Source organism: Mastacembelus armatus, chromosome 8, assembly GCF_900324485.2.
Source record: "Mastacembelus armatus chromosome 8, fMasArm1.2, whole genome shotgun sequence".
Classification (NCBI taxonomy): domain Eukaryota; kingdom Metazoa; phylum Chordata; class Actinopteri; order Synbranchiformes; family Mastacembelidae; genus Mastacembelus; species Mastacembelus armatus.
Window position 1 is genome coordinate 11,570,259 of NC_046640.1, and position 21,975 is coordinate 11,592,233.

A 21,975-nucleotide genomic window follows, 5' to 3' on the forward strand; every position below is an offset into this window, starting at 1 on the left:
TATTAATTTTAGTTTTTTCTAAAATAAATATCAGTAAATAATGTCATCAAGGAGACATCGGATCAGACAAATATTTATTCTGCAGCATGATAGATAACTACCTTCTTATTTTAAAGACAACAGGTGGTCACACCGAGCATGGCTTTGATAGTGCACTGTCGTCGACCAGAAGAGGAACTTCCTCCGGCGTGATTCATCTTAATGCATAAACGATCTTTTCTCTGACGCAGGATTCGCGCGAAATTCGGGTTTGGAAAGCTAATCCGGGAGTGGATGTTCAAGAAAAATGAGTAAAAAAGATAACGGTGAGTTAAAAGTCACTTTATGGCAGAGTGTTTGGACTGTAGCAAGTAAACAGGCGTCTCTGACAGTCTTATCGTGCGAACGAAGTCGTTAGATGTTGACTTTTAGCACGAGCTAACAAGAAGAAGAAGCTATCAGATAGCGTTAGCAACATAAACATAAACAATGCTAATAAGCTAGCTAGCTAAACTCAGGACTTTCAAACGTTTTGATGTGGTTTCTCGAAATATGCCAACTATGCCGCGTGACACATGTGCTAAGACACGTTACACAAGCCATGTGTTACAGAGGATAAAATGTAACTGTATTGTTGGTTAGCGAGTAAATCGAAGTCAGGGTCTGCTCATATAATCAAGATTGTCTCGCTGTCACCCACAGGTGCCAGCATTATCCTGGCCTATCTGAATGAGAAGAACCGCCCGTACAGCGCCCAGGATGTCTTTTGTAATCTCCAGCAGCAACATGGACTGGGCAAAACGGTGAGGTGAATGCTAAAGTTGGCCACAGGGCGATGCGGTGTGTGTAACTTACAATCAATGATCGATTGTGTATTTGTGATTGATCAGGCAGTGGTTAAAGCCATGGAGCTGCTGGCTGTAGAGGGCAAGATAAAGGAGAAAATATACGGAAAGCAAAAGATTTATTTTGCTGATCAGGTTAGTCAGTTCATCTGAAATACTCAAAGTAACATATAGACACATTTTTATTTAACTAGAATAATCTTGTATGTCTCAGTTGAAATAGATTGCTAACCCTCCTCACAGGCTCAGTTCAAAGATGTGAGTGATGCAGATTTGAAGGCAATGGATTGTCAGCTTGCAGAGCTCAGTGCAGAAGCGCAGTCCCTCGCCCAGAGCTGCAGACAGCTAGATGCAGGTGGAGTGCAAAGCTGATTTCTGCAAACTTACACATTACCAAGACTTTTGTATCTCATGGCTGCACTGTTAGGCCACTGGATGCTGCTGTTTTGCTTAAGGCTCCTGTAGACGTCAGAGGACATGCTCATAGTTTCTTTAAAAGGGAATGGTGTGGTAACCTTGTGACAACTGTCTGATTGCAGAGCTGAAGGAGCTCAATAGCTCTTTAACAACAGAGGAAATGATATCAGAGACCCAACAGCTGAAAGAAGAGTGTTCTGGATACAGAGCACGTCTGCAGAAGATAAAGTCGGCCACAAGTCACGTCACACCAGAGGAGAAAGAGAAGGTGGGGTGTACATTTAATGTGAGTAAAATAAGTATTGAACACGTCACCGTTTTTCTCAGTAAATATGTCTCTAAAGGTGCTATTGACATGAAATCTTCACTAGATGTTGGTAACAACCCATGCAATCCACACATGCAAGGAAATCAAACCATAGATGTCCATAAATTCAGTTATGCATAATAATGTGAAATGACATAGGGAAAAAGTATTGAACGCACTTATTGAAATTTATTTAATTCTTCCTACAAAAGCCTTAGTTGGTAATGACAGCTTCAAGATGCCTCCTGTATGAAGAAACTAGTCACATGCATTGCTCAGGTGTCATTTGGCCCATTCTTCCACACAAACAGTCTTCAAATCTTGAAGGTTCCCTGGGCCTCTTCTGTGAACTCTGATCTTCAGTTCTTTCCATAGATTTTCAATTAGATTCAAGTCAGGCTGGGCAATTCTAGCAGTTTGATTTTCTTTCTCTGAAACCAATTGAGAGTTTCCTTGGCTGTGTGTTTGGGATCATTGTTTTGCTGAAATGTCCACCCTCGTTTCATTTTCATCATCCTGGTAGATGGCAGCAGATTTTTATAAAGAATGTCTTGGTATATTTTTCCATTCATCCTTCCCACTTTGGATGGTGTGGCTCTCATCTTGAGAAATCTGGCAGAGTTTATTAGCTAATGTGAAGTTTGACAATCCAGAGTGGGGACCGGGACGAAGAGACTCGGTCTAAGAGGCCTCTCTGCAGTTTCCTTAGAGCCGTATCTGGCAGTGCTGTTAATAAATTTAAGAAAATTATTCCATCTTTATTCTATTCATCTATGGAATGTGCCAACATAGTGGAGGGCAGCTGCCTCAATCCTACACCCTACTAAATTGATCATGTTGACAGTGCTGTAGCCTCACTGTGTGATACTCTTAATGGTACTGTGGCCCCTCTGAAAAAGAAGTTAGTGAATCAGAGGAGATTAGCTCCATGGTACAGTTTACATATTGATACCTTAAAGCAGGCATCACGGAGGCTGGAAAGGAAGTGGTGTTCCACAAATTTAAAAGAATTTTATCTAGCCTGGAAAAAGAGTCTATTAACATATTAAAAAAAAGCTCTCCGTAAAGCCACAACTGCATACTATTGATCACTAATAGGGGAAAATAAGAACAATCCTAGGTTTCTTTTCAGCACTGTAGCCAGTCTGACAAAAAGTCACAGCTCTGTTGATCCCAGTGTTCCCTTAGCTCTCATCAGTGATGAATTTATGATTTTCTTTACAAATAAAATCACAACTATTAGAGATAAAATTCATCAGATCCTTCCTGTAGCTGCCCTAAATGAATTTTCTACTACAGTAGCTCTTGAATCATCTGTAAGACCTCAGTTATGTTTAGGCTGCTTCTCTCCCATAGATCTCTTTGAATTCACAACAGCAGTTGCTTCATCTAAATCGTCATGTCTCTTAGACCCCATCCCGACTAGACTGCTTAAAGACACCCTGTCATTAGTTGGCTCATCTTTATTAGACTTGGTAAATGTATCTCTAGTATCAGGCTACGTACCACAGGCTTTTAAGACTGCAGTAATCAAACCCCGCCTCAAAAAGGGTCCAGGAGACTTGGCTAATTATAGGCCAATATCCAACCTACCATTTATTTCTAAAATCCTTGAAAAAGCTGTTGCTAAGCAGCTATCAGCTATCAGCTATAAAACTATATAACTAAAATTAAGACTAACTAAAACCAAGACTAAGTAATTTCATGTCAATAGCACCTTTAGAAATATATATACTGAGAAAAATGGTGACGTGTTTAATACTTATTTTACCCGCTGTATGTTTTCCAGTTAGAGCAAATCATGTTTTTTTCCCATTAGCTGCTCAGTAACTCATATTTTAATGTGCAGGTTTATAAAGAGCGGGACGTTTATGTGAAAGAGTGGAAAAAGAGGAAAAGATTGGTAAAGTATAAACAACTGTAAAGATTAAGATTTATGAAAATATATTAAATATCTCAGAATTTTAGACTGATGGGAAAACAAACATACATTACATACATTACTATAGTCTCTGAGGAACTGTGAACACCTTTTGTTATAGTTATTATACCTGTTTATATTTTATTGGTGAAATGACTGAACATAAAAACAAATGGACTGATTAAGAAAATAATGTGGTCACCCTAAATTTATATTTGGAATATATTTACAGGAATGACGTTTTGCAACTGTACCTCTTTCTGACCCACAGTGTAATAATAGAATTGTAAATGTTAAAATCTTTTAAGTAATGGTCTTATTTTAGCTTACAGACATTACTTGTTTCCTTTTAAACTGAAGTTAATTGTCCATTGTTTCTGTGAGGCCTCGGACATGATTAATGCAATCCTGGAGGGCTATCCAAAGAGCAAAAAGGAGTTTCTGGTGAGTTAAGAAATCTAATAAAATCTGAAACTTTTGTCTGAATGCCAGAGTTTTTGTCTACAATATTTCTAAATACCATACCTTATGCTGCTCTTACAGGATGAAGTTGGAGTGGAGACTGATGAGGACTGCAAGGTGGTTGTTCCAAGTACTTGACAGGACAAGAAAATCCTTGTACATGCACTTCATAAATGTAAGGCTTTGCAGTGCTTAGCTAAGAAGATAGATTATACACATACCTAACTGTAGCCTTACTTTTCAAATGGTGCACTTAAATAAAAGTTCAAGGAAAAACAACTTCCAGTTGTTTAAAAGTATTTTTATACAAAATAGCTCAACACTGTATCACCTATGAACAGCACTAGGGGACATCACAGGCAATGCTACTTTTATTCTTCCAGACAATCCATGCAATCAATCCTGAGCCTACAATGAAAAGGTCAACTAATGATTTCTTATAGCTTTGTGAAATATACATCCTTTGTTGTTGTTTAGTTAGTTGCCCTTGCACTGGCTTCCATGGTGGGGATCGATGCCTACCTCCATGACTTGTCCTTGTCCATTGTCGACTTGCTCACTTTATTTCCACATTGTAGTTTGGGCAAATGTAATAGAAAAAGCATTAAATACATTTGTTTTTAAATAGGTTAACATCACTGTTTGGATAGTAATATACACTCTGGTCATTTCAGCTTTACCATAAATTTTACCACTGCAAAGATAAAAAAAAAAAAAAAAAAGTTCAAGTTTTGTTGACACTGTCAGGTGTTAATTTAATTTCTTACCAGAATCATTGTCCTGCTGATTTACTAGACTGCATTAGTTTGACATGTTCTGATATTGTTCCTCCTTGTGTAAAACAGGGCAGAGAAAATTAGAAGTACCTCAGTATAATGTAGTCCAGTTCAACACCACTGCAAACAACAACCCCAATGAAAAACAGTTACATTAAGACCCCTGACAGTGTCAGCAAAAAGCAGTGCTGTTTTAGTAAAAAAAATACAGTTTTTGTCTGAACTGTTGTACTGGATTGAGTTAGATTTAACAGGTATGTCTAATGTAGCTGCCACTGCGTATGGATGTCAATTACACAACAGCTATCAAAAAAAAAAAAATACTTGAAGCAACACAGAGTCAAGACTGAGTTCCCTGTGATTAAAGCAAGTTTAAGAAAAACTGTCAAAAGTGAAAATATCTGCCATTCATTTTTTAAAAAAAAACTGTTTTCATTCAGCATGGACAAGTTCTTCAAAATGAAAACTTTGTATTTAACATAATTTCGAAAATAAACATGAAGCAGAATGTCTTTAGTGTATAGTAGCTCAATTATTGCTGTTGTCAGTTATCGTGTTTTGTAAAAAAAAATCATAAACCTTTATGCTGCTGACACTTGCACACCTGTTATAATAATGTGACTTATTTTTTTACATTGTCCGTTCTTTAGTGTTGAAGGTCAAAATGGCCTGCGTGCCCTTCTTTGCCTCAGCTGTGCGAATGTGCAGTTTACCCAGATTGAGGTCATAAATGGGTTGAAATCATAAAATGTGTTTCATACGAGATCTAGCAACTGAACAACTTTGTAATAATATATATTTGCGATTATTCACATAACGAAGTTTGGACAATACAAATTACGGGGGTTTTCCAGGAGGAAAAAACAAAAGGGGATGGGCGACAGGCGTGAAATACGGGAGACTCCCAGTAAAAATGGGAGTGTTAACAGGTATGTTCTACATACACTTATTTTGACTTCTGAGTTTTTTGTAATTCCCTTCCATCTGTTAGCAGAACTTAACATTAAGAAACATGAATAATCAAAAGGTGCTGAAATATACCCAGCTACACAACAACAAAGTGAGCTCTGTTAAAACAAATAGCTGCTCAATACAATGCAACCTTTCCTCTCTGCCCAGTGTAGGTTGAGGTAATCCAACTGCAGCCAGGGAGTCACAGATGAGCTAAAGTGGGTCTAAATACTGTAGGACAGCGTGAGGATGATTGAAAATTTTTTTACTCCACCCTGGGAGGCCAGAGCGAGCCCAAAGTCAGTTTCTGGGAGTTCAGTCGAGTTTTCCCTGAATCAATAAAACTGACCATTAAGTTGACGGAGGACCCCAACGACAAACTCTCTGAGTGCCTAGGAAAGAACAAAACCACAAAATTGACAAATATCCCAGCAAATCAAAACAAAAAAAAAGTTAATATTACTGTTCTGATTACTGTGTCAAAATATTGATTACCTGTGGCTTGCAATGCTCCTCAATCCAGCTAAAAACACAGGCAGAGAGTTCTTGGAAACTGTTAACTGAAACAGAATTGCTGAACGACTGAAACAGGGAGTCCATGATATTCTGAAAGATGTTAAACTTGACCTGGTCGGACACCTGATCCTCTCCCTGCTGTGGGTTGTTGTGGTGGGCCTTCACTATGTGCTCATAGTTCCTATTAAAAGACAAAATAAACAAAGTTCACATTCTATAGAAATGATTCACTTGAAACCTTTTCTCAATAGACTTGAAGGGTAGGATTGCCACAATGAAAATCCTACTGCAGCATTTTAAACTCTTAGTTGAGGAAATTTCTTTGCTTTTTTTTTTTTTAATAAACCGATTCTAACAGGGCTGCTATTAAAGCCTTTCTAAAGCAACAGTTTTCTCTCTTTGTCCAGGATTCTGCTGAATCCATATTCTCATCTATCTGGAAATATTTAATGTGCCTTCAAGAAAATCTTGGATGAAAGTTTAGAAACCACCAGCTCACGTTTTCATAATCTTCAGTGCCATCACTTCTTTCCTTAGTACAGAAACTTCCTCTTCTTGCTTCTTCTTTTCTTTATGAAGAAAATGGATGTAGTCGATTGCTATAAAAGTAAAACAAATGCACCAGTGAGTCATTTCTCTACTACACACAGAAGTAAATTATGCTAACTTTCAATTTTCCAGGAGGTGCTATCTTTCTACAACCATCTGCCAGGAATGCTAGACCTACTTACTCATGGAACCTGTGTTTAAAAAAAAAAAAAAAAGAAAGAAAAAGGCAACTGTACAGCTTCAGTTTCTTCATGATATTTTGTCTCAAATATCTTTTATTTGGGCACATATATATTTGGGGGCTATAAAAAGAATGTGTGCAGAATTGTGTCAAAGTCTTTCAGTCTTTGTTGAGTTTCTATTGGATTCTCTATTGGAAAAGTAGATAATAAAGCCAACTTTGGAAGTCAGACTCAACCTCTGACCTTTGCTGACTTGCTCCTTTTTGCTATTCTGCTCTGTCAAATCATTAATTAAATATTATTCCTAATGCATGCATCAGCCACGAGTGACCTGTGAGTGTTCATCCAAAAAGACAACTCCACATCTTACTTTTCTGGAGTATAGTGGCCTTGCTGATCTTCTGTGCTCCCACTGCAAACTCAGACTGCTGCTGACAGGTTGGGACTATGGACTGAAGATCATCGTAGCCTTTCTAAAGTAGATTTAAAATAAGAGAAGTCATTAACAACTACTGAACAAATAAAAATACACAAAATTTCTGAAAGTGTGTGTGGTTCATCTGAGGTAAGTCACAAAGACCTACTGTACATCCTGCTGTAGCATTACCTTGATAGCATCCCGACGTTTCTGCTCAGCTTGCGTGTGTGCTTGTCTCCGTCGATCTTTATATGAATCCTTATATGAGGTCTCATGTCTGTAGTCACTGTCTTCATCATCTGATGAAGAATATGTTAAAACTCAGATTAGTTCCATGGTCACTCAATACCTACTGGCATACTGACAAATGTGTCAAAATTAAACTGAAACAATAAATTAAAAGTAAAAAGCAAAAAAAGTCTGCTGTCTCAGAAATGTAGCTAGTGCTGGACCGTTTTTCATTTTAACAGGTGAGTCAATCAAGTCATATTTAATGTTGCAATGCACATTAAACCAACCAGTAACAAGACATTAAAAGCTATAAAAGATGGAAATCAGTTGTAAATGCTCTGCATATTGTTAATCTTAAAATATATAATCCTCAAAGCCATTAGAACCAATAATTGTCATTTCATCCTGTCATGTGATGCTCTACTGCATCAGATCAACTACAGTATGACAGGTTTTAACTTTTTGAAAGAGGAGCAAGCAAGATAAAAAAAAGCAGGGCTTTGTTTCTTGAATTTTGAATAAAAGTTGAGGTCGTACCATTATTTTTAGAAATTCATTTGTGAATTTTAAGGGAAATAATATAGTGTGAAATGAGCAAACATTTACAAAATCTAACAAAAATGACCAGCAACGTAAGATCCACTCTGTTACAAACATGATACCTGTGTTTGGCACTGAAGAGGCACTTGTTGAGCCGATGCTGTTGGCCCTGGACACAACACTACCCTTCCTGGCAGCTTCAGAAAAGAAAGCTATGGAGAAGACAGGCAAAGTCTGTAAGTCAGTGTAAGACCACACACAGATCGACATACTAATCTCAGTGACCACAAACACAAGGTCTCCGTTACAGAGCCTAAATAACTAACAGCATATACAGTCCATAAACTGACTGAATACTCACTAGGGTCAAAGCCACTGTCGCTGAAAGCCCCGTCTGTCTGCTGTGCCATCGCCAGGAAAATGAAGGTGGAAAAGAGAAAATAAGTTCAGAGAGGCTGCTGGAATAACAATGGTGGAAAATTGTGCTGCCCTAAATACATCTACAGTAGACCAATAGCTGGCCTGAGAGTGTAAACCCCCACTGAGCATTGTCCTGATTTGTCCAATTCAACTATGTAAAGACCTGTACTAAATTAGCACCTCAATCACAAACTGACCTGTGGCGCACAGCTGTCGCTTAAAAGTTGTGGTTCCCAAAATTGGATTCATTTTTTGCCAATTCTTCTAGAGGGTAAAACACTGATAATGTGATTCATTTCAGACTAGACGGAACATGTTTACTGTGCTGTGCTGTGACTGCTATTACCAAAGGTTTCACTCTCGCTAACTTACCTACGATTGAATCCTATTTAAACACCGTCCCTGAATAAAATCCAGTTAAATTCAGATGTAAGGCAGGGATGTTACGAAAAACTTCAACTAAAACATCCGACAAAGCAAAACATCCTGCCGTGTTTCCCACGGGTTAAATAATAAATTAGGATCATCTCTGGCAGACTCCGGTTAATCTGCACTTCACGTGGACATTTAAAAGAAGAAGAAGAAATACCAAATGCAATAATGAGTCACACTTCCTGGATGCATATCTATGTCCTGCACAAGCAGCTGTAAAGTGGGAACACGAGGTTCCCTTTTAGGACACTTTGTTTACTCAACGTAACTAGCTAATGCTCATGCTAATCGACTTAGCTTCGGCTACCAAACGTTTGCAAGCTAATGTTAGCTGTTGAGCTAACAAAGCTCTGGCCCTACAGAACATTACAAAATTTTAATTTTTGGCCAAAACAACGTTTGTCACCTATCACAGCTGTCACACAACAGACACACGAACCAATGAAAGAAATAATAAAAGCTTCGTAGCTAACATTAGTGACTTACTTTCCAGTGGTCCTCTGGCGACGCTGTCGGGTCCGTCATTTTGGAATGCTAAAAACTACTGCTGCCTTCACGTTACTCTCGTAAATCACATGATTCTTACTCTTAAAGGTTCAGTAAACTGGACTCCTGCATTTAAGGAAGGAATAAGGAATAATAATTAATTGGTTATTCGTTTTGTCTATGAAATATTGACACGTAAAAAACGACCAGTCTTAAATTTGCTTTGTCCATAGGTCAAAAACTCAAAGGTGTTTCATAAGTTATCATAAAGCGTTTTTTAGACTTGAGAAGCTAAAACCAGCATATTTTATGCTTGGAATGAGAATGTGGTACTAATTAAGTTTTAAAAAATAAATGCTAATTAACATAATTTTGCGGGTCACATGTAATAATTCCAAAAAGGAGCCTAAATGCAGCACCACTGCATGCAGTATTTGGCTTAAACCACAAAGTGGCACTGTTGGACAATCCTCTGTCACATTAGCTGTCCACCTACCTGACTGAAAAAAAAAATCTTGCTTCACTGTCAGGAAATGATCAAAACAAATGAAACCACTGTTACATGCTCAAGTTAAACTGTCATCAAGTGAATGAATGATCCTGTGTAGGGCAGGTTTCATGGTGAAGTGGGAGAGAGTTTACTTTGTTTGTTGCTTTGTTTTCCATCTTCACCTGCTTAATTAACATATATTAATATGCCCATGGTATATTTCATCAACCATGGGCACACTCAATTTGCTTATTTTCATTCCTGTACTAGCTTATCTTACTCATCATCCACCTACTGCACGCATGGTACGCTTAACGGTTACCGTGTTTATCTTCCACCCTGTCCTCCGCCCCAGGTTCTGTTGCTGTCATGCACAGGAAGTTACATTTCTGCTTTTGCTTCTGCGGTTTGTGTCTATTACACTCCCCTCTCCTTCCTCTCACACTGACTTCACCAGAATTCTCGGTTAACTAGTGTAGAGTAAAGTCAGTGAGATATATTCTGTGAGATATAAGATATTTTTAGAGCCCAACTGGCTCCAAAAACCTTATTTTTAAATATACTTGTAGACAGCGACTACAAGTAACGGACATCTTGTAGAGACAGTCTATCGCAGACAGATTGATGACAGGACAGACATGACGATGATCTACCTTCTTTCATCGCCCACCTTGTCCTCAGGACCAGTGTGGAGGCAGTAGGCTGGGGATTTGACATCTCTATCCCTAAAGGTCAAAAGACGTGGTTTGCTTTAGGCCTGCTTGTTCTTTCCATTTGGAGTGATCACTTTTTATCACTCTGTTTTGGAATAATCTGATTTCTCAGGAGAAGGGTTTTGTGTAAATCTTTCCTCCTGGATTACTTGTGGAGATTAGTGATGGGGAATGCGGCTGCAGGGGGCTTGGAGCAGCAGCAGGCTGAGGGCCGAGAGGCCAAGAACTCAGTTGGGGCAGCTTCAGAAATGAGTGACCCTACTATAACTTTACAGAAGAAGCAGCCGGCTCCTTCCAAACTGCCTATGCCCCCGGAGGAGGAGCTGGAGGAGCGCTTCAACGTGGTGCTGGTGAGTGGCTGCACAAGAGACAAGAAGGCATATTTATATACATTTATTGCACATAAAAGCACAGAGATTATGCATTTGGTGTATCACCAATGCCAGCCAGGATTTGTAGTACAGGCTAGGAGAGTTATGGAGGTGCAAATGATCCAGAGGCATAGAAATGACAAAACACATCAAATTTATCAGCTATAATTCAGTGTTGTTAAATGTAGCGGGTGTTCTGAGTCCTGTTTTGATTTATTCTCTCTTACTTACTGTTGTTGCACAGTTTCAACTGAGTTCCCGTTGAAACAGATGTCATATTTACAGTCTTATAATCTTTAAAATACCTAAATCTAAAAGCCCATTTGTCTTGGGGGTTGGGTTGGGTGGAGGACAGAGAGCCAAAAAAAAAACGGAATTCTATATAACTTTGTGATCATCTATAACAGTTCAATTCAAAGTAGGACTATCACAACAAACAGTGTTATTAACAGCTTTCTTAATTCACCAGAGTACTTATTTCCTTCACAGTTTTGATTTGAAATGTCAGACTTGGAACAGAGTCATTTGTACATGCCCGCAGGCAGCCGGCCCCAAGGGGAAGTTGAGCAACATATTTACATGAGAGAAACCATAAGACCGGAAAGCAAAAGTTTCACCATTCTTTCCACAGTCTTACAGCAACTTAGAAAACACAGCATTTCATGAGAAATTCTTTAAACATTTGAGACATCATATAGCATAAGACATCAAAACATGCTGTTTACTATTAGGGACACTAAAGCACTAAAGTAGTTGGGGGAAAAAACAACACAATTGAAGCTCATTTACACAGTGGTTATAGCCTTGATTTTTGCCCAGTGGTGAAAAATAAAGGAAATTCATTTTTGCTATGCCACATAAAAGTTTGACAGCAAGGGTTATGAGAATGGGAAAATCTAAAAATCAGAAATTTCTATATTAGCTTGGTTCAAACTGTATATCATGGGCAAAAAACATCTTGTGTCTTTCACTTAAAACTATGTTATTTGTTCTTGATCTAGGACAAAAGTTAAGCACAATGTAACATAACAGGCCAACAATTACAGTGAGGAAGGTCTTTTCCAAATGTCATAATGCTTGTCGCCCGGCTACAGGGTTTTACTGTTTCACAATGTCTACTTCACTTAGAAAATGAACCAAAGTATTTTGGGTATTTCATGCAACCCGTAAAAGTATGATCTCATTTCCTTTTTCAATATAGTACTTTCAAATTTCAGGAAGATGACATTCTGTACACGTCTAGTTTAACAATCCAAGCCCTAAGGTTTGTCTAACTGACTGTACAAAAAATAAGAAGTGGCCTTTTGCTTTTCTACATTATTTGGATGTTTTACATATGCTCATATATGTTCATGTCAATCAACATGCACAGGCATGTTTAGGTGGATCTTTTTACATTATATTTGCTAGCGCTATCCCACAAAACCCACAATGGGACCCCTCCTTTACCCCATCGGGGGTGAACCTGTAACTTCCTACAGCAAGGCAACAGGCCGTTTCCGTTTTTGCTTCTCGTTTTTTAGGGTGTGAAAAAGAAACAAGCACATTGAGAGATTTAAAGTCAACGCCCATTTTCAAATGAAATGGTTGGTTTGCAATGATTGAGCTGGTTTGTTGCAGCATTGTTTTGAATAGTTATTGTGGACCATAGTTGCTCCAATGATCAAATACCATTTTATTAAAAAAAAAAAAATCACCCCTACTTGGTTATTGGGTTCAGGTGTAAGGCGTCTTTGTCTTTATTAAACCTTTCACTGTCTAAGCCATTTGAATTGGGGAATTACCTTTCTATCAGACATTTCTGTAGGTTTGAGGGCAATTACTCAGTGCGAAAATGTACTTTGTAGTTACTAATCTGTCAGCTCCTTTGAATTCACCTGCACTACAGAGCTGAAGGAGTTGTAAAGATCATAAGGATTGTAGAAATATTTACACTTAGTGATGAAAAAGGTGCAATAATATTAAGATAAAAGTCTAATGCTGTTAGAACCAAATGCCATTGTCTATATTTAAACTTGATATAAAAAATTTTGGCTCAAATAAATAATGTGATCAGAAGAAAATGATGCTGACAACCATCAGTACATACATGTAAACACTGAGTCATCTCTGCTTCCGGCAGGGAGTGAACACTCCCACCATGCATCAAAAGAGTATTTGTGGTTAATATTGTTATATAAGGAGGAAACGAAAATAAAGACATTAAATATTTCAAAGTTCCACAAATATAAACATATATTGTTGTATTTTACTCTTTATCATATATTTGTGTACGTACCTTTAATTTGATTACCTCAAATTCTTTTGGTCCTTCAATGTTTTCTCTTTCTTTAGAGCTCTATGAACTTGCCCCCAGATAAACTGAATCTATTGAGTCAGTATGACAGCGACAAGAAGTGGGAATTAGTCTGTGATCAGGTAAGAGGATTTTTTTTCATTGATATTATATTATAACATATTTGGTAACATCACATTTTCACTTCCACGTCATTGCATTCCGTCTTGCACCAGTGCCTTCAATGGGACAAAGTTGACATAAAGTACAGAAACACCCAAAGTGGATATGTGGCAGAGTGCAGTACAAAAAACCTTGCAGCACAGTTTCTGTGGTGGTGACTGAAAGATGCGTTGACATGGAAACAGAGGGTGGTTTGTGTGTGTTTACTAGCATACACAGTAATAACTTCAGATGTTGCAGCTGCCAAATGTGTCTGCAGTCCAGTCATTACTGGAGGCTGGTAATTAAATTAGCTATCAAAAGTTACTCTTGGTTCAGTTCTGTGTAAATATTTCGTTTGCAGGAGCGTTTTCAGGTGAAGAGCCCACCCTCCACTTATCTGGCCAAGATCAAAAGTTTCTACCAGGATCAAGGAGGGGTGTCTCGCAGGGTCAGTATGAAGCATCAGCCTCCTAACACAGTTTTAGTTTTTTGATGTGTACATTGGTGTCTTAACTCATATTCTGCGTCTTTAGCTGAAGAAAAGGATCCAAGATGCAACTCAGGTTCTTAAAAATTTGGAGATATCTCTACGCACCAATCACATTGGGTAAGCATGTTAAGTTGCAATGGGCCTTACTTGATATTTGATTATTTAATGTCAAGTGTGATTTTATGCACTTTTGCTGTGCTCTTTAAAAATTGTATTTATTTAAACCAACTTAGTCTTCTATATTTTTGAATAGTTTTACTGGTCCTGTTTGCAGTTATGGTTATTATCATTGTCATTACTGGTTAGTTTGAGGCTCTACACAGTGAGGACCTGTGATAGACAATAAACTATTCCTCTCCCAGGGTGTCAGCCTCATTTTTTTATTTCACTTTGGGTGTTTTTGCAGATGGGCTCAGGAGTTTCTCAATGAGCAAAACAACGGTTTGGATGTTCTGGTGGAATATCTCTCCCATGCACAAAGTGATGCCTCGTGAGTATCGGCAGAGTGTGAAAACATTCTCTGATGGCAACTGATAGCAGTCTTACAATAAAAATGTTTCTCACCATGGATGTTTGTTTTGTATTTTCAAACTCTGTAGGTTTGATGCAGAGATTGTTGAAAATGGCGGCACCCTCTCGGACAGAGGAAAACCAGCAGAGAGGTCGATGGAAGACTTGACTAAGACTCCCAGCAGCTCTCATTCCCACGGGGTGAGCAGGGCAGCTCGTGCACTGACTGTAAGGTAAGAAGCTTCAGATATTAAAAGGTACTGAGGTGAAACACCTAAAAAAAGCTCAGCCCCCAACCTAGAGATGAATCTAAGCGGTTCTGGGCCCTGAATTGACCTTTTATTCATATGTTCATTGAATTATCTTTCCACAGAATAAGCACTTTGAGCAACAAGATACATAGAAAGTCCTATTCATCCAACCAGAGAGATGATGTTCACGTATGCATAATGTGCCTGCGAGCTATCATGAACTACCAGGTAGAGTCTTAGCATCTTTATGGTGCAAATTTTTTTTAATTTTTTTTTAAATAAAATTTTGTGATTAAATGGGTTATATATAATATAATGCTAACTGGAGAAAGGAACAAAATATTGTTTTTTGTTTTTTTTTTTTGACATAAAAAAATCTTAATATTTTAAAAGTAGTTTTCCTCAAACACAAAAACTCTGTTTCCTCATCCTTCAACACGTCAACTCTTTTGGGAGCAACTGTTGATGTTTTCCTTCTATTTCAGTCTGGGTTTAACCAGGTGATGACTCACCCACGCTGCGTAAATGAAATCACCCTCAGTCTCAACAGCAGGAATCCCAGGTGAGTGTATTAGTGTGTGAGACAAAGCATGTGTTATCTGTCTGGATAAATATCTAACTCCTCCTCCACTGCTGTGACAGGACCAAAGCCCTCGTGTTGGAGCTGCTTGCTGCTGTGTGTCTAGTCAGAGGAGGACATGACATCATTCTTTCTGCTTTTGACAACTTCAGAGAGGTTTTTTTTTTTTTTATTACTAATTTAACCACTCTGTGACAATTTCAGTTGCCTTTAACTGTTGCATGTTCAGTCATGCTATTGTTTAAGACTTCCCCACCTTCAGTAGGCATCTTGTGACTAATACTGTACTAGCCACATGTGCACTGTGATCTCAATTTTAGCTCATGTACAACAGTCATGCGTGTGTGTGTAATTCAAAATGTTTTAGACCTTGTCCTAAGGTGACTCATCTTGCATAAATGCCTGCTTATGCCCCCATGTGGGCAATCATTAAAATGCATATTCACACACATCTATATCTTTTCTCAGGTGAGCAAAGAAAAGAACCGATTTGAAAAGCTGATGGAGTACTTCATCAACGACGACAGCAACATTGACTTCATGGTAGGCCTAAAAACATATTACCTACACACTGGCTTACTGTTTCACAAAAAACGGCATTTATTTGTGAAAGTATATTCTCAACTGTTAATTCATGATATAGGCTACTTGAGATTTAACTGTGATTGGATTTCCAGGTGGCCTGCATGCAGTTCATAAACATTGTGGTCCATTCAGTGGAGAACATGAACTTCCGTGTCCATCTTCAGTATGAGTTTACTCATCTTGGATTAGACAAGTATCTGGAAGTAAGTACACATAAAAAGTCAGGTGGTTCATACTCACCACTCATAGCTTTGTTTTCGACGGCAGCAGGCAGCTGTTTCAGTGAAAAACTCCATTGAACACTACCTGCACAGCAAGGCACGCAAAGCTACTGGATAGTGAAGTATTTTCTGATTACATTAGAAGACTAATTCTGTTGTCCAGTTAGAAGGATGTGGTGTTTGCAGTTTCCTCAAACTTCTCTTTCCTTTTGGAAAGGCCATTAATTTTACACTAGAGGTAAATGCTGGTTATGAGAGAGTTTCTAAATGATTCCAACAGTACAGTATAGTACAATATATCTATATTTATTGCTGCAAATATTAGGTAAACAATATTTTTCTTGTCAGAGAGTTGTACACATATCTCATGTGTGTATCTGCAATTTAAATATCTTTTATAGCTTTGTGTTAAGAGTAAACAGGAATGAATTCCTATGGCATTTTCAAAACATTACTGCAACCATATTCTATGTAACAGTCTTTCTCTATTAGGAGCTTTAGGATAATTCACATAATCGTTTTATTTCTGAAGTATATATGTGCATATATAAATAAAACTGATGTATATGCTTTGTACTAAACCCATATGTGTTGTATTATTTTATTATTCTTGCTATTTAATAATTATTAGTATTGCTGTAATTTATTCTTACTATACTTTATTGTATATTTTGTGTGTTAGCGTCTGAAGCAAACAGAGAGCGAGAAGCTGCAGGTCCAGATCCAGGCCTACCTGGACAATGTGTTAGATGTTGGAGCCCTGCTGGAGGATGCTGAGAACAGAGGAGGGGTGCTGGAGCATGTGGATGAGCTGCAGGAAACTAACATAGAGGTCAGCCACAAAATGAAGAAAAACAAAAATCTCAGTGAACAAAAAAACACCCCAAAAAACAAGGAAATGATGCATTAATGTTAAGAAAATGTTACCTGTGTGCTGTGTTGCAGCTTAACGCCCGATTTCAGCAACTCGAGAATCAGACTGCAGAAAGAATATCTGAACTTGAGACTCATCTCATGCAGGCCACCAAGGAGACTGAGCTGCTCAAAGTAAGTGCTACTTTATGACATTTACAATGTTTACAAGGTTAATTAGCCAATCAAGGTGTGCCATCCTCACAGTGATTAGTTATAATGACATTAAAATTTGCTATTTGATGAATTTATATGAAATTTTCATACAACTATGGCTTCAAGAGGATGAATCATATATTGACATGGGTGAGCTCCTAATATTTTCCTCTAGCAACATTTGATATATTGGTAAAAGCGCCATCGCAGAGAGCTGCTGCCATTTAAGATCATATTTTCATTAAAGCATGAATACAGAGTGTGTTCTGTTCTCTGTGCTGAGATAAGTTATGTGTTGTATTTGTGTTTGTATCTTAAAGGAAAGCCTGCGAGAGTCCTGTTCCCAGGTTAGTACTTTGCAGCAGAGAGAAAGAGAGCGGGAGTTGGACAGGGAAAGGGAGAGGGACAGAGAGCGTCGGAGCTCCTCCACCCCTCAGATGCACTCAGAGCTGGAGCAGAAGATACAGGAGCTGCAGGACAAAGGGCTGATCCGACTGGGACGCACTGCCTCTGGAGGACTGGACATCCAGGTTGTGCCTGTCACCGTAATTGAATACGTCCAAACCCCAGCCCCAGCTTCAACCAACCAGCCCACTGCCCTGAGCCCTGTTGATTCATCCCTTCCAGCAACAAGCCTCTCTGCCCCTGCCTCTACTGCACCCCCGCCTCCTCCTCCTCCTCCACCTCCTCCAGGTTCTGTAGTGGGAGGAGTCCCACCACCTCCTCCTCCCCCACCTGGTGTTGTATCCCCACCTCCACCTCCACCTCCCCTACCTGGTGCCGTACCGCCACCTCCACCTCCCCCTCCAGGTGCCGGACCCCCACCTCCACCTCCCCCCCCAGGTTCTGGACCCCCACCCCCACCTCCCCCACCTGGTGCTGGACCCCCACCCCCTCCAGGAGCACCAAACTCTCAATCTGGTGAGGACAGAGGAATCTGATTGTACTAACTGACTGAAAGCTGTCAGAAGTTGGAAGCTAAAAAATCTATTTATATATTTTACATATAACATATATACATATAACATATAATATATATATATATATATATATATATAACATAATTGTTACTCTTGTTTCCTGTTTTTTTTTTCAGGGCTTAAGAGCAAAAAAACAATTCAAACGAAATTCCGGATGCCATTGTTAAACTGGCAGCCTTTAAAACCAAACCAGGTGACAGGTACTGTCTTCCACGAACTAGATGACGAGCAGGTCTTAGGGGTAAGAACATGCATCTTCTTTTTTCCAAATTCACTCTAAGGGATATGCTGGCAGGAATCTGAAATTGATTGTGAGCATCCATGAAACATTTCTCATTTTTGCAAACTGCCAGGAGTTGAACATGGAGATGTTTGAGGAACAGTTCAAAACCAGGGCCCAGGGTGATCCTGTAGATCTGTCCAAAATCAAGAAGAAGTCGGTCAAGGCTCCCAGCAAGACGTCGCTGATTGATGCCAACAAGGCCAAGAATCTGGCCATCACTCTACGCAAGGGAGGAATGAATCCAGCTAATATCTGCACAGCCATAGAGACGTACGTGTTTCTGTTGCATTGATATTTGAGCTATCCTCTTCATAAACACTCTCATCCTGTCCTGTCTGCCACTCCCTGTTATACACTAAACTAACTGCTGTGTCCTTGTTATGCACAGGTATAACCAACAGTCTTTGTCTATAGACTTCCTGGAATTGCTTGTGCACTTCATACCATCAGACTTTGAGATGAAACTGCTGGTTAACTATGAGAAGGATGGTCGCCCCCTGGGGGACCTGACTGACGAGGACCAATTCATGCTACGCTTTGGGAAGATTTCTCGTCTGAGCCAGCGGATAAACACCCTCACTTTCATGGGCAACTTCCCAGAGACTGTCAAACGCCTGCAGCCAGTCAGTTTGCCAAATGCACTGTAACTTAAGCTGGAAGGGAGATTTTAACTAGATGTATTTATTTTGGTTTGTGCTTCCTCCACAGCAACTAAACTCTATCATTTCTGCGTCCATGTCCATCAAGTCTTCAACCAAACTGAAAAAGATCTTAGAAGTAAGTAATGACAAGAGAATGACATGCTGATGTAGCTTCCAAATGAGTGATTTTTACATGGAGCATCTCCCCCCTTCAGATTGTTCTCGCCTTTGGTAATTATATGAACAGCAGTAAGAGAGGCGCAGCTTATGGTTTTCGGCTGCAGAGTCTGGACCTTGTAAGTACTCTTTCTTTTGAATATTTCTTCTTTTGCTTGCAGAACAATGTATTTACCGAATCAAATTTGTCAATATCTTTGCTTTTCAGTTGTTGGAGACCAAGTCCACTGACCGGTCACAGACGTTACTTCAGTTCATCACCCATATCATCCAGGAAAAATACCCTGATCTAGCCAACTTCCACACTGAGCTACACTTTGTGGACAAGGCAGCCCTTGGTACATTACATGCTCACACTTATGGAGCTTGTTATATAAATTCAGAATGACACTGAACTAATTTTTGTTTCTTTTCTAGTATCTCTCGACGGCATTCTTCAGGATATCCGCTCACTGGAACGGGGAATGGAAATGACCAAAAAGGAGTTCCTGGTGCAGGATGACAGCGCTGTGTTGAAGGAATTCATCAAAACAAACAGCGAGCAGCTGGAAGCTTTGATCAAAGACAGCAAGACGGCACAGGTCAGCCTAAAATCTATGAAAGTTACACACAACTCTGAAGAACTACAACACGTCTTTACACATTACCTCTAATTGCCTCCTTCTAGGAGGCTTATGGCTCTGTGGTGGAGTATTTTGGCGAGAACCCCAAAACTACGCAACCTTCCATGTTTTTCCCGTTGTTTGGACGCTTCATAACGGCCTACAAGGTAAAGTTGTGTGGTAGGTTTCTGATATCTTGCCAATACAGTTATTGAAATGCATTTTAATCCTTTTGCTCTGGATTGGACACAGACAGCGCAGCAAGAGATTGAGCGGAAAAAGAAAATGGAGAGTGAGAACAATGAAGAAAAACAGGCTCCATCTCCAAACAAGCCCGGTGCACAAAAGGTAAGACATTAAAAGTTCAGTGTAAAAAAGCTATCAGATATCTTATTTTAAAATTTGAAAGGTAGAAGTCTCTCAAAAGCATAGAAAATATTGCCTAACACATTTGTAACTAAAACCCATAGCACAGATTTACTTTGATTTCAAATGGCCTTCATTTTTTTTAAAACAATCTCAAGGGGCCTATGATGCCCAAGATGCCCCAAATGGACCTGATAGCAGAGCTGAAGAAGAGGCAGGTGAAGCCACAGGTACGCGAGGGGAAGGACGGCGCACTGGAGGACATCATCACAGGTATGGTGACATGGTGCTCTCCTGAAGGAGACACATGGAGATATTTAAGAAAGCGCATGCTGCATGTTGATGTCTCAGTAATCTGTCATTGTTATGCCTCAGATTTGAGAAACACACCATACAGGCGGACAGATGGTCGACGGCCACCACAGCGCCAGGACACTTGAGTCATTGCTGGTCCAAGAATCACAGTCAGGCATACAGACATAAAAAACGTTTTTACAATGTTCTGTATATAGAGTATATCAAATTATATAATTAGCCACTGGGGACTTTTTTGTGTATTTTTGCAAACGTTTTAGTGTGAATTTGCTCTGTAAATAGAAATGAGTTAGAAATATGATATTTTTAATTCAACACTCAATTTTGATTCCAAATCTTGCTAAAAAAAAAAAGAAAAAAACTATTTACTTATCTCTATGCCTCATGGTTGTGTATGCTCTTAATTTGTAAAAAAAAAAAAGAATCATGACTTTTTTCAAATAAACCTATTTTATAAATCAGTTTTATTTTTATTTTCTCTACAAAATCAGAGGTCTGACCTGAGTGACGATGCAACTTTGTCATTTGTGTCCACGTTGCATTAGAAACAACGCGATTATTTCCTGACAATACTTATCAGACACCACCACTGTACAAGAGAGCTGCACTTTATTAGACACACAACCACAGCAAATTATGTACAAAAGAAGGCAGGTTCTACTGCCTACTGTCATCTCACAAGAAAAACACACACATTTCTCACAGAATATCATGGCATCCACACTGATAAATTAGTATCTCCAGTATCAGTAGGCTTTTAAATTTATATATCATTATATTATAGATCTATTTTCTGTATTGTTTTTGTTCTTATATCACACTACTCTACAAATGGGAAAAAATCACTCACCATCACTGGTGACTTCTCTGGTTGGGGTGCGTTCAAGCTTTCTAAATCCTTCTAGACACTCACCGCTCTAAGCCACTATCGTCACCCTCATCGTCACATAACATCACAGTAAGACTGAACATGCCTGTGTCACAGATACCAAAATAATGTCATTTTTCATGTTTGTAAACCTCTAACATAGAACTGCTTTTCTCTTTCTTTTTCTCATTTTTTGAGAAAACATGTAGACAACATTTTTTCGACTGTACCGTGCGATAGCTTGAGACTATACATGCATTGTTTTGTATATACCTTTGTACCCATCGTTATAGTTTAATAAAACATCTTCTTTTGGACATAACAATTTGTTGAACTCGCTAGGAATGATTCTGCCTATATACACATTAATTTTGTTTTTCTACTTTTGATGCCAAGATTTTTGAACATCCACACATTCATGTAAAAATCTCATATACATACTACAGAATGTAGGTTCATTATATAAAAAAAGATACAATGACAAAGGAAGAGATAAAACTTGAAATTCATACAACTTCACATTATTCCCTTATTGATCCATCTTGGTGGTTTTAATATCATCGTCATTTAGCTTATCTGCTACTTAAAGCCA

At 38.8% G+C, this 21,975-nt stretch overlaps 3 protein-coding genes across 3 annotated transcripts; 2 read left to right on the forward strand and 1 right to left on the reverse strand.

The window, feature by feature from the left end:
- Positions 1-27: 27 nt before the first annotated feature.
- Positions 28-4,913, forward strand: psmc3ip (PSMC3 interacting protein). The gene is made up of 8 exons (XM_026324720.1): positions 28-305; positions 682-782; positions 870-959; positions 1,068-1,179; positions 1,364-1,509; positions 3,398-3,451; positions 3,854-3,913; positions 4,013-4,913. Exons 1-8 carry the CDS (start codon positions 287-289, stop codon positions 4,067-4,069), a joined length of 639 nt encoding a protein of 212 aa, XP_026180505.1. The 5' UTR covers positions 28-286; the 3' UTR covers positions 4,070-4,913.
- Positions 4,914-5,486: 573 nt separating this feature from the next.
- Positions 5,487-9,546, reverse strand: mlx (MAX dimerization protein MLX). Its single transcript, XM_026324719.2, has 8 exons — positions 9,433-9,546; positions 8,456-8,495; positions 8,217-8,306; positions 7,513-7,622; positions 7,276-7,378; positions 6,674-6,773; positions 6,154-6,355; positions 5,487-6,050 (listed from the first exon to the last, which is right to left on the reverse strand). Exons 1-8 carry the CDS (start codon positions 9,469-9,471, stop codon positions 5,994-5,996), a joined length of 741 nt encoding a protein of 246 aa, XP_026180504.1. The 5' UTR covers positions 9,472-9,546; the 3' UTR covers positions 5,487-5,993.
- Positions 9,547-10,799: 1,253 nt separating this feature from the next.
- On the forward strand, positions 10,800-20,976 carry fmnl1a (formin-like 1a). The gene is made up of 25 exons (XM_026325019.1): positions 10,800-10,985; positions 13,341-13,424; positions 13,808-13,894; positions 13,980-14,053; positions 14,343-14,426; positions 14,536-14,679; positions 14,820-14,925; positions 15,183-15,259; positions 15,340-15,433; positions 15,746-15,820; positions 15,955-16,065; positions 16,766-16,915; positions 17,029-17,130; positions 17,472-18,072; positions 18,248-18,372; positions 18,485-18,684; positions 18,803-19,037; positions 19,123-19,191; positions 19,271-19,351; positions 19,441-19,570; positions 19,650-19,813; positions 19,900-20,001; positions 20,087-20,182; positions 20,359-20,473; positions 20,576-20,976. The coding sequence occupies exons 1-25, from the start codon at positions 10,800-10,802 to the stop codon at positions 20,638-20,640; spliced, it is 3,357 nt and encodes a 1,118-aa protein (XP_026180804.1). The 3' UTR covers positions 20,641-20,976.
- The last annotated feature ends 999 nt before the right edge of the window (positions 20,977-21,975 follow it).